Genomic DNA, 11667 nt, shown 5'->3' with positions numbered 1-11667 from the left:
TACTAAGTCAATATTACGAGAACGTTTCTCATTATGCAAAACTAAGTCATTATTATCAGATGTTAAGTCATTATTACGAGAAACTCGTTATTATAAGATGTTAAGTCATTATTACGAGAAAGTTTCTCGTTATTATTAGATGTTAAGTCATTATTATGAGAAAGTTTCTCATTATGAGTTAAGTTATGATAAATTTTCTCAATATGAGAAAGTTTGTCATTATTATGAGATAATGTCATAATTACAAGAAAGTTTCTCATTATTATGCGAAATTAAGTCATTATTATGAGATGTTAAGTCATTATTACGAGAACGTTTCTCATTATTATGAGATACTTAGTCATTATTTTTAGAAAGTTTCTCATTATTATGAGAAACTAAGTCATTATTATGAGATGTTAAGTCAATATTACGAGAAAGTTTCTCGTTATTATGAGATACTTAGTCATTATTTTTAGAAAGTTTCTCATCATTATGAGATGTTAAGTCATTATTACGAGAAAGATTCTCATTATGAGATACTAAGACATTATTACGAGAACGTTTCTCATTATTATGAGATACTTAGTCATTATTTATAGAAAGTTTCTCGTTATTATGAGAAACTAAGTCATTATTATCAGATGTTAAGTCATTATTACGAGATAGTTTCTTGTTATTATGATACTAAGTCATTATTACGAGAAAGATTCTCATTATGAGATACTAAGACATTATTACGAGATAGTTTCTCATTATTATGAGATGTTAAGTTATTATTACGAGAAAGATTCTCATTATGAGATACTAAGACATTATTACGAGAAAGTTTCTTGTTATTATGATACTAAGTCATTATTACGAGAAAGATTCTCATTATGAGATACTAAGACATTATTACGAGATAATTTCTCATTATTATGAGATACTTAGTCATTATTATGAGAAAGATTCTCATTATGAGATACTAAGTCATTATTACGAGAAGGTTTCTCATTATTATGAGATGTTAAGTCATTATTACGAGAAAGTTTCTCATTATGAGATACTAAGTCATTATTACGAGAAAGTTTCTCATTATTATGAGATGTTAAGTTATTATTACGAGAAAGATTCTCATTATGAGATACTAAGACATTATTACGAGATAGTTTCTTGTTATTATGATACTAAGTCATTATTACGAGAAAGATTCTCATTATGAGATACTAAGACATTATTACGAGATAATTTCTCATTATTATGAGATACTTAGTCATTATTATGAGAAAGATTCTCATTATGAGATACTAAGTCATTATTACGAGAAGGTTTCTCATTATTATGAGATGTTAAGTCATTATTACGAGAAAGTTTCTCATTATGAGATACTAAGTCATTATTACGAGAAAGTTTCTCATTATTATGAGATACTTAGTCATTTTTTTAGAAAGTTTCTCGTTATTATGATATTAAGTCATTATTACGAGAAAGTTTCTCATTATTATGAGATACTTAGTCATTATTTTTAGAAAGTTTCTTGTTATTATGATACTAAGTCATTATTACGAGAAAGATTCTCATTATGAGTTATTAAGTCATGATAAATTTTCTCAATATGAGAATGTCATTATTGAGATACTGTCATTATTACAAGAAAGTTTCTCATTATTATTAGATATTAAGCCATTATTACGAGAAAGTCATTATTATGAGATGTTGAGTCATTACAAGAAGGATTTTTATTGTTATCTATAATGAGAAAGTTTCTCATTATTATGAGATTCTAAGTCTACAGCAGCATCATTTTATGGATTCGCACATAATTATATGCAAATATATGAGAATATATTTAATTCAGTACTTAAATGTATCATTAATGTATCTTCATGTATTTCATAATGACTAATTTTATACATATAATTTGTTTATTTTTGAGTTATTAGCGCACACACAGAGAGTGTTCTGAATCTTACGAGTTTCAATTTTATTTTAACTACATGTAGATAGTTCACTAGGCCTGTGGAGAGAGTTATTTATGAAGCACTGTTTACAATACATGTCAACAAATCCTTCTTTAAAGCCCTAGTGAGCAGGACAAATGTGACTGTCGCACGGTAAGTGGTTTTGTGGGTAATAATTGATGTAGGCTATATACCGCACTGATGTAGTCACCATGCGCTGTCAACTAGAAGACCCTCGCTCTGTCATCAGTACAGTGATTCTCAGATGAAAAGGTCATGTGGACGTGAAGTGTTTGCCATGGTTACCGTCAGGGACAGTCTGATTGGAAGCAGAAGAGAAACAGGACGCTTTCTGACCCACATTTAGAAGGAAATTACAGGAAGAACAAGAGCTTGTGTGTGTTATGAAGCCAAGAAACACACACACACACGATCGTGACGACTTTCCTATGACTTCTGTTGTTTATTTTGAGCTTTTTTTTCAGTCTCACACAAACATTTTGGCATTTGTCCATTTTGTCCATTATTATTATATTATTATTAAATACATACTCGTACTTCTGAATGACGCCATGGCCTCAGATGACCAGCAGGTGGTGCTGTGAGCATGTGTGTGTTTCTTCTAAGCTTCTGGGTGTTTTTGAACATTACTTTTCACCTAATTTTGTCTTTTTCCATCCGCTCTGCATTTTTGCCAAATAAAAAACTCATGAAAAATGATTTAATTACCCATCATGCTTTGTTTGGGGTTCCTTTATCTGTCCATCCCTGATGAGCAGAGCGGATCTGTCCCGTTATCTCTGTAGCACAGGACTCTGGGAAGGGATGGAGCTCATCAATTTCATTATCAACTCATCTTTGATTAATCATTTCAGTCAGCAAGATGCTGCAGAGAGCCAAAATTAAGCTTCAGTTTTCTGTGGCGAAATGTAGTAATATGGGGACATTTCAGATGTAGTTTGAAATTTGAAATTGTTTTGCTCATTTTTCCCTTTTTGCTTTTGTTATTAGCCGCTAGATTGCTCACTAAATGTGGTGCAGTTTCTGTCAAGCTTTTTCCTCGCTGGCACACAAAGTGCTTACAAAATAAACTGTACTTGGTGAATTGTGATCAGCACTAATTAGCTTTCACTGTTAAGCAATTAGCTGCCACGCAGCCAACTTAGAAAGTCACGACTCAAAGAAAATCGTGAGTTTCCCCACTGATAATTATGTCCGTGTGAAGGCGGCGAGTCTTCATCTCATGTTGTGTTCTAGAGTTTATTTTGTTTTGTTTCCTCTGAAATAAACTGAAGCCCTTATTAAATTCCAAAGAACTTAATGATTATAATGATTAACAGACATGTAGTCAAATGTAAAACAAATGAACAAATTCTTCCAGTAATGCCAAAGGGTTAGTTCAGCCAAAAACGAAAATTCTGTCATTTATTACTCACCATATCTGTAAGACCTTCGTTCATCTTCCGAACACAAATTAAGATTTTTGATGAAGTCTGAGAGGTTTCTGTCCAACAACTACCACTCGGATTTCATCAAAAATATCTTAATTTGTGTTCCGAAGATTAACGAAGGTCTTACGGGTGTGGAACGACATGAGGGTGAGTAATAAATGACATTATTTTCATTTTTGGCTGAACTTTTAATAGAATGTTTGTTCAAAGTTTAATAACGCTCCCAAAACGTTAGCACAAAAACATTACTTGTACATTGTTCATGGAGCATTTTTTTTCTTAAATGTTTTAGTTTGATGTTTCTTGAACTTTCAAAAGTGAATTTCCCATAATGTCTGAAGAACGATAAACAGAGTGTTCGCAAGAAAAAAACTTTTTTTAAAACATTAAAACAAACGATGTTTTTAACGGTCAGATAGCATTCTGACAAAGTTTAATGGAAACATTAGTAAAACGTTATTAGAACCAATTTTTTTTGCTGGGAAACCAACATGATCATCATCCTTACAAACTTTTACCATGGTAAACACATGGTGAAGTACCACAGTAAATAGGCTTCAGATACTCTTACTACAGTAAAACTTGATATTAACGTCATCACTGTCATGAAAATTTGAAACTTAATAAATGGATATTAAGCTTCTGAAAGAGTTTGATGAGATAACATTAATTTGTTATGAGTTTACTCTAGTAACAACAGTAACTATATGGTATTTTGGAGGAAACTAATTTGTAAAAGAAAATGTGAACCTTGTTTTAGTGATCCATCCGTGTCCTCATATAGACCGCCCGTCTCTCTCTCTCTCTTTCTCTCTCTCTCTCTCTCTCTCTCTCTCTCTCTCTCTCTCTCTCTCTCATCGTGATGTTTGTATCCTCCGGATAACGGGATAAAATCACCGCAGCTCTACAGCAGGTAAGACACTGAAAACTTCATCCTGTATTCCTGTAATATCGGAGTTTTTGTCGTTATCAAACTGTTTTTGTCATATTCGTCTTTCACTCCGACTACACGGACTCAGAGGATGTTCAGGTGTCTCAATTATGAGCATCTCGGGCTCGTTCCGATCAGCTCAACCGATTCCCAGGAATGCCGTTAACTCGGAACGCGCCAAAATAAGTAAAGCGCGCGAAAAATGTAGACTGCCTAACTAGGTTTAAAATGGAGTCGGATATTTAATTTGTGTTTATTCAGTTCTGCGATGATCCCTGAAGTGTCCATTCTGACCGGAGAAAGATAAATCGAGCTTAACATAATCAATCAATCAATCGATCAATGAATTGTCCTTGTTGATGAAGTGTCCAGACTGTCTGGAAAAAGATGAATGGAGCTGAAGATAATCGATCAGTCAACCAATCAGTGAATCGAGACAGTTGCACGTGCATAAACAACATCAGGTTTTAGTTTCAACCAAGAACTCTGAGTTTATATTGAAATATGATGTTTATAGAGCAATATAGAGTTTACAGTAGTGAAATAAAATTTACTTTTATGTTGTTTAGTGAGGCAACGCCCTGAAGTAAAGCTTAGATTTAATGTTTCTGAATGATATTTGAGTTATGTTGCATTAGTGTGTCATTAATAAGAAACAGAACATTCAGTTCTAAAATATTTGAATTTCTGTGAACGTAAAATCACTTAATCACAAATTTAATGGGCTTGACCTTATATTTTATTTTTTTATATATAATATCTGTGTGTACAGAAACATTGATCTGTTACTTAGTCAGCTATTGTCATAGTTGTTATCACAGTACATTGTGTTCCTTTATGTCTTTTTCAGACAGGCAGACACTTCTGACTCAAATCCATTTAGTTGTTCATAGTTTGCAAAATAACAACGTTAACATATTCAAACAACTTTAATATGTCAGGCAAGGGAGGCAGTGTCTCCTCAAAAAATCTGGATGAAAAAATAATCAATGTTACTAAAATATAACAACGCAAATATTTTTAACACTGTCCAACAGCGACACCCGCAGGTGAAGTTACTCTCCCCTCATTGACTTATAACAGACCAACGTGCGGTGGGTTTAGTGGGGGGTAATTGAGAATGAATGGGGGAAAGTCACGTGAGAGGAGGCAACGCCTCCATCACGCTATGATTTGATATGATCGGTTATGATTGGTTCGTGCGATAAATCCCGCCTCTTGTTTTCATACGCATTCCGCGCTTTTGCGAATCAGCCTGAATGAAGACAATGATGGCGTTAATGAGAAGACTAATTAAAAAGAAAGTAAACAACCCAGCCACTTATCACCACTTAACTCAAAATCAAACTTGAAATGGCCTGAAAACATGTTTTTAGTGAGCAATCAGCTTGGGGAAGTCTGTGGCCAGTGTTTATTTAGCTTGATGACAAAATAAGTTGACTAATTATTACTAGTTATTATTTTGGAATAAATTTAAAAATGCATAAAAACACTAACTTGATGAGAAGTACACTTACACTTTAATAAAGAGAACATTACATAGTGTAAAAATACAAAATAGAGTTGTATTTATTGTATTAATAGAGTTTATTTAACCAGGAAAATTAATAAAAAATAAATTTACATTTTATATATAAAGACTTTGCCTCCTCATTTTAAAACACCGCCGCACACCACTGTGGTGTATGTATATACATGAACAATCAGATCCTTTTTTTCCATCATTTGGGAAATTATGTTTACATAATATTGTTCAAGTCAGTAGCATCTGCTGCTACCTACCGCATTTTGACTAAACAAACAAATCTGATTTCATTACATGCAAAATTATGTTTTGTAGTGTGAATGCTCAGTCTTGAAGATTGGATTTATGTGAAGTGTAAATAGACCCATAGTTAGGTGAGGGCATTGCCCCCTCAGATCTGATTTGTGCCCCCTCCACCCCCAAAACACAATTTAACCCCATTTAACCGATCAGTGCATTACTGCAAAATTCAAAAGTGCTTTCGTGCTACCTGTCATAGCGTGGCTGCAAATAATCGGCGTTCTAAAATAATGTTTGTGTGTTCAGGATGTGTGGTATGGCGGTGCTTTTAGATGACGGCGGAGGTGATGAAGACTTTGACGTGGGCGACGAGATCCGGATGCTGCCGCCTCCTCCGGCTCAGTGTGACGGCGGGGTCTGGGGGCCGCGGCGGGGCCGCTGCGGGTGTGTGCTGTGGACGCTGGTCCTGCTGCTGTGGAACGTCCTGCTGCTGCTGCTGTGTGTGGGGCTGATGGCCCTGGTGTTCAGCCTGATTCTGCTGCCCGCCGCCCTGCTGCTGTACGCCGGCTTCCTGTGCCACTCGCGGGTAGATACACGCCCACAAACAACACACGCATGCGTCCGCGAGCACACCATATTCTGATCTGCTCTGGTTCGGTTCCTACAGGTGGTGGCGTCGCCAGCCCCTCTCTGCCAATACCTTGACGACAACAGTTGCTCCGCCCTCATCATCCTGGGCTTTGTCATGATGTCACCGCTCGTCGTGGTTGCTGCGGCGACGTTCTGCGCTCTTCTCAGGCGGCTCCACCTACTTTTGTATTTTCAGCCAATCGCAGGAGCCCGGTATCAAGGGCGGGGCTTGGGCTGGAGGCGGGACTTCCACGCCTGGGTTTGACAGACAGCAATCTCAGGTGACCGTTATAGGGTCAAAGGGTGAGTGACGGATAGCGACGGCGTTACACACATGTAACACGCGTAACACAATATATTGAACCACTAAAACGAGGATTCTGTGGAGGCTTGTTTCAGCCAAGTTAATCTTTTCACATGATTAAGGAATCAACAAGAAGTTCAAGTGTTACCGTGAGTTAGTAAAATTGTTACGCTGTTACACTGTTACATCTACTTCTTACTTTCAGCACATGCGGAAAAGTCTGTTTGCGTGCAAAATATGGCAAAACAATCACTCATACATGCATCGCTATGAAAAATATTTATTTTTTTCTGAAGATAACCAATGCGTTACAGATTTAAGTGTTACCGAATTGGTGTTACAGTGGTGTACTAGTCTTGAGATGTTGATGTTGATGTTTTTATTGGTTGGTTAGTTGTGTGAGATTCATCTGTGCAGTAATGTGAATAAACCAGCTGAAATCAAACCTGTGTTTGGGCTTCATTTCCACTGCACATTTACATCGGATGTGTCCCAAAAGCCAGCAGCGCTGTAAAAATATCTCGCAATTATAAATTCATGAGGCTCAGAAATATTCCTGTTATATAGAGCACAGGAGAGGGACGTTAACTCATCAAGAAACTCCAGAAGAACCATTTGCATAAACTTCATGACTTAAAGTTGTTCTTGAAGAAGTTGGAGTTTTTTTTAATCCATGTGAAGTTGATGATGTTTGAGGTCAGATTAACAGATGAACTCTTACCCAGGGTCAGTTTGACCTGAACACACTCAGCCTGTGATTTGCATATGCAAAACTCTTAACACCCCACCCCACCCCCCACCCAATGCACTGTGATTTATCACCATGACAACAGGCAGTGGCTGGACCTTTGCCATGGCAACATAATGGGAAGAGAGAGGGTTGAGGTAATGACAAATAATGACAGTCGGCGGAGAGACAGATGGACAAACGTATGGAGAGATCAGAAGTTCTACGTCTGAAAGAGTTTCACTCAGAGCTTAAAGCAACATGTCAATATTTAACCACCTCATGATGTTCCAAAACCAATCTTCTAATCTTCACCAAGATCCTCCCGTTCATTGCAAACAAGACTGAAATAAGCACATTAAAAGCTTCATGATATTAGTTCATGTGACTCAAGTCATTTTTGCTCTGGCGTTGTGCTTCTACAGTAAGTGCATCTTTGATTTTAGAATGTTGGAAAACAAGACAGAAACACTGAGGAATAAATCCGTGGGGAAACATCAGCTGCGGCTGAATGAATTTCAGTGTAACAGCAGCCTGTCAGAGACATATTATAAAATAATGATGCACAATTATGATCATTATGACACAGTAAACCTGTTGACAGTCATAATCATCTCCGTCTCTGGAGGGTCTTCAGCGCAGCAGAACAGCTCTTAAAGGGTTAGTTCAGCCAAAAATGAAATTTCTGTCATTAATTACTCTCCCTCATGTCGTTCCACACCCGTAAGACCTTCGTTCATCTCCAGAACACAAATTAAGATATTTTTGATGAAATCCGAGAGGTGTATGACTCGTCCATAGACAGCAATATAATCAACACTTTCAAGGTCCAGAAAGGTACTCCAGAAAGACATCGTTAAAACGGTCATGTGACTGCAGTGGTTCAACCTTAATGTTGAGATACTTTTTGGGCACAAAAACAAAACAAAAATAACCACTTTATTCAACAATCTCTTCTCTTCTGTCACGCATGCAACACAATTATTTTATCTTGATTATCACGTTTTCATAATCGTTGGATTCATTTGATTCATCGCACAGCCCTAACTGTTTTTCAAATGCGCATGAAAGTCATATGATAGAGTCACATGATATGATTTGGCCAGTCAGCACAGCCATAGTAGTCATTGCCATATTTTAACATTATTACGAGGACAAAAAAGATCACGATCTCTATGATTCATGTGAAAAGTAGTTTCTGGGTAGTTTTAGGAGTGTTGCTAGGCAGTTTTGTGTGTGGATGTCAAAGCATTGCCATGCGGCGGCTGGGTGTGTGTTTCAGTGAAAGTCTGCAGACGTGGCTCAGGCTCCTCTGTGGGGTTCTTCACCTCTTTCTGCAGATCGCACTGAATCTCCAGCAGCACTCAAGGGTTTTGTTGTGCCGTGACTCTCATTACTGTGAGCTGTAGAGTCTCATTCAATGATGATGATGAGCTGATCTTCATCACAGGGACACATCTGATCCTCTCTAAAGACTGACACAAACACCTTCTTTACTAGTGTCAGCATGAACCAGCGTTCACAATCGATTATACTTCCATTATGTGACGCATTTCAGAGTGAAATAATAAGTGGTTGTCCATGAAATAATCCTGCAGTTCAAATATAAAACACACTGGGTTAAAATCAACCCACTTTGGGTTGTTTTCAACACAAGGGCTGGGTAAATATAGGACAGAACACATGTTGGGTTAATTTTACCCAGCAAATAGGGTTGTTTATTTAACTAAGAATAACAGGTTGATTCATTTTTACTATAATACTAGCTTATTTCGTTTTTAATTCATATATGAATGAAATTAAACGATATACAGAATAATAACGAATTTTTATATAAAATAAAACATTCACAAACCTGTATTTTACCGAAGACATGCACCAATTTGACAGAGCTGCACTGCTCTCTCCTGAAGAGGGCACAAAAAGCCTGCGATAACTCAACCACTGGGTTATTACATCTGACCCAGGATCTGGGTAACACAAAAACTTCCCAAACGCTGGGTTGTTACGTCCGACCCAGGATCTGGGTAACGCAAAAACTTCCCAAACGCTGGGTTGTTACGTCCGACCCAGGAGCTGGGTAACATAAAAACTACCCAAACGCTGGGTTGTTACGTCTGACCCAGGATCTGGGTAACATAAAAACTACCCAAACGCTGGGTTGTTACGTCCGACCCAGGAGCTGGGTAACATAAAAACTACCCAAACGCTGGGTTGTTACGTCCGACCCAGGAGCTGGGTAACATAAAAACTACCCAAACGCTGGGTTGTTACGTCCGACCCAGGATCTGGGTAACATAAAAACTACCCAAACGCTGGGTTGTTACGTCCGACCCAGGATCTGGGTAACATAAAAACTACCCAAACGCTGGGTTGTTACGTCCGACCCAGGATCTGGGTAACATAAAAACTACCCAAACGCTGGGTTGTTACGTCCGACCCAGGAGCTGGGTAACATAAAAACTACCCAAACGCTGGGTTGTTACGTCCGACCCAGGAGCTGGGTAACATAAAAACTACCCAAACGCTGGGTTGTTACGTCCGACCCAGGAGCTGGGTAACATAAAAACTACCCAAACGCTGGGTTGTTACGTCCGACCCAGGAGCTGGGTAACATAAAAACTACCCAAACGCTGGGTTGTTACGTCCGACCCAGGATCTGGGTAACATAAAAACTACCCAAACGCTGGGTTGTTACGTCTGACCCAGGATCTGGGTAACATAAAAACTACCCAAACGCTGGGTTGTTACGTCCGACCCAGGATCTGGGTAACATAAAAACTACCCAAACGCTGGGTTGTTACGTCCGACCCAGGATCTGGGTAACATAAAAACTACCCAAACGCTGGGTTGTTACGTCCGACCCAGGATCTGGGTAACATAAAAACTACCCAAACGCTGGGTTGTTACGTCTGACCCAGGATCTGGGTAACATAAAAACTACCCAAACGCTGGGTTGTTACGTCCGACCCAGGATCTGGGTAACATAAAAACTACCCAAACGCTGGGTTGTTACGTCCGACCCAGGATCTGGGTAACATAAAAACTACCCAAACGCTGGGTTGTTACGTCCGACCCAGGATCTGGGTAGAAAAAATAACCCAAGATTTTTTAGAGTGTATGTATATGTAAATAAATGCAAATGAGGTGGTCAGACTTAGCAAGTGTAATTTTGCTTCTCCAGTAAGCGTATGTTGATTTAAGAAAGTTCAGACACTGAGGAGTGAAACAGGAGCAGTCTGTGTGGTTAATCAGAAGCTCCAGGCTCTGCGAGCTCAAATGATCCTCTGTCCGCCCACCGCGAGCGCCTGAGAGTGTCGATGAGCTAAATGACCCTCCACAGCCGCTCTTCTCCCATAATGCACCTCTCAGTCTCTTATCATACGACCTGCCGCCAGCTCTTATCGCTGCTCGACTCTCTTCAGCTGGAAAATTGCGGCTCAGAAACGGCCAGAATTCTGATTAGAGGCGAACATTTCACCTCTTTAATGTGCTCCTCTCCGCCGTGATTAACGCCGCGCTGCCGTCGGCCCGTTTGTCACGGTTTCAGGGTGTGTGTAGATGCCGATTTGTGTGATTTATGTGTGTGTGTGTGTGTTTGTAAACTCCTGCACTGCAGTGGTTGTTTATCATAACAAAATACACACAAAACGCCCGCTGAAGTCTCACGGACTCGCAGACAGAAGCAACACTGACTCCACTGCAGAGCCGGGCTGCAGTCGCTGCTGATTTGCATGAAGTTAAACTCCGTCACCTCACTAATGGTCGCTGTCACTCAAGTCTCTTACTGAAAATCAATGATTCTGCTGGTTTTGCCGCTGCTAATCGCTGTCAGCGCGAGCGGCCCGCCGCAGAATTAAAGCCCGGCTGAACCTCGGCGATCTCAGCTCTATCTGTCTGATTCTCTTTCTCTGTGCAGAAAATTGTAATAATGGAA

At 38.8% G+C, this 11667-nt stretch overlaps 1 protein-coding gene and 1 long non-coding RNA gene across 3 annotated transcripts; one reads left to right on the top strand and one right to left on the bottom strand.

Annotated features, from left to right (window-relative positions):
- Nucleotides 1-1946: 1946 nt before the first annotated feature.
- Nucleotides 1947-4215, bottom strand: LOC125263032. The gene is made up of 3 exons (XR_007183677.1): nucleotides 4124-4215; nucleotides 2652-2737; nucleotides 1947-2241 (listed from the first exon to the last, which is right to left on the bottom strand). It is a non-coding gene; the product is annotated as an uncharacterized LOC125263032 (long non-coding RNA).
- On the top strand, nucleotides 4182-7448 carry LOC125263029 (transmembrane protein 88B). Of its 2 annotated transcripts, none has more exons than XM_048181881.1 (3): nucleotides 4182-4286; nucleotides 6376-6655; nucleotides 6737-7448. In XM_048181881.1, exons 2-3 carry the CDS (start codon nucleotides 6377-6379, stop codon nucleotides 6962-6964), a joined length of 507 nt encoding a protein of 168 aa, XP_048037838.1. In that variant the 5' UTR covers nucleotides 4182-4286; nucleotide 6376; the 3' UTR covers nucleotides 6965-7448. The 2 variants fall into 2 exon arrangements, with proteins under 2 accessions (XP_048037838.1, XP_048037837.1); XM_048181880.1 differs by lacking the exon at nucleotides 4182-4286 and adding an exon at nucleotides 4551-4768.
- Nucleotides 7449-11667: the final 4219 nt, after the last annotated feature.

This window comes from Megalobrama amblycephala, linkage group LG2, assembly GCF_018812025.1.
Source record: "Megalobrama amblycephala isolate DHTTF-2021 linkage group LG2, ASM1881202v1, whole genome shotgun sequence".
NCBI classification, from domain to species: Eukaryota; Metazoa; Chordata; class Actinopteri; order Cypriniformes; family Xenocyprididae; genus Megalobrama; species Megalobrama amblycephala.
Note: the sequence above shows the minus strand (reverse complement) of the source record. Positions and strands in the feature narration are given on the sequence as shown.

What these genes read in the sequence shown, in the direction of transcription:
- LOC125263029 (XM_048181880.1), top strand. Translation starts at nt 4,692, where the DNA reads ATGAATGGAGCTGAAGATAATCGATCAGTCAACCAATCAGTGAATCGA. An exon ending in ACGTGCATAAACAACATCAG is followed by an intron (nt 4,769 to 6,375) that starts GTTTTAGTTTCA and finishes TTGTGTGTTCAG; the next exon opens with GATGTGTGGTATGGCGGTGC. An exon ending in GCTTCCTGTGCCACTCGCGG is followed by an intron (nt 6,656 to 6,736) that starts GTAGATACACGC and finishes CGGTTCCTACAG; the next exon opens with GTGGTGGCGTCGCCAGCCCC.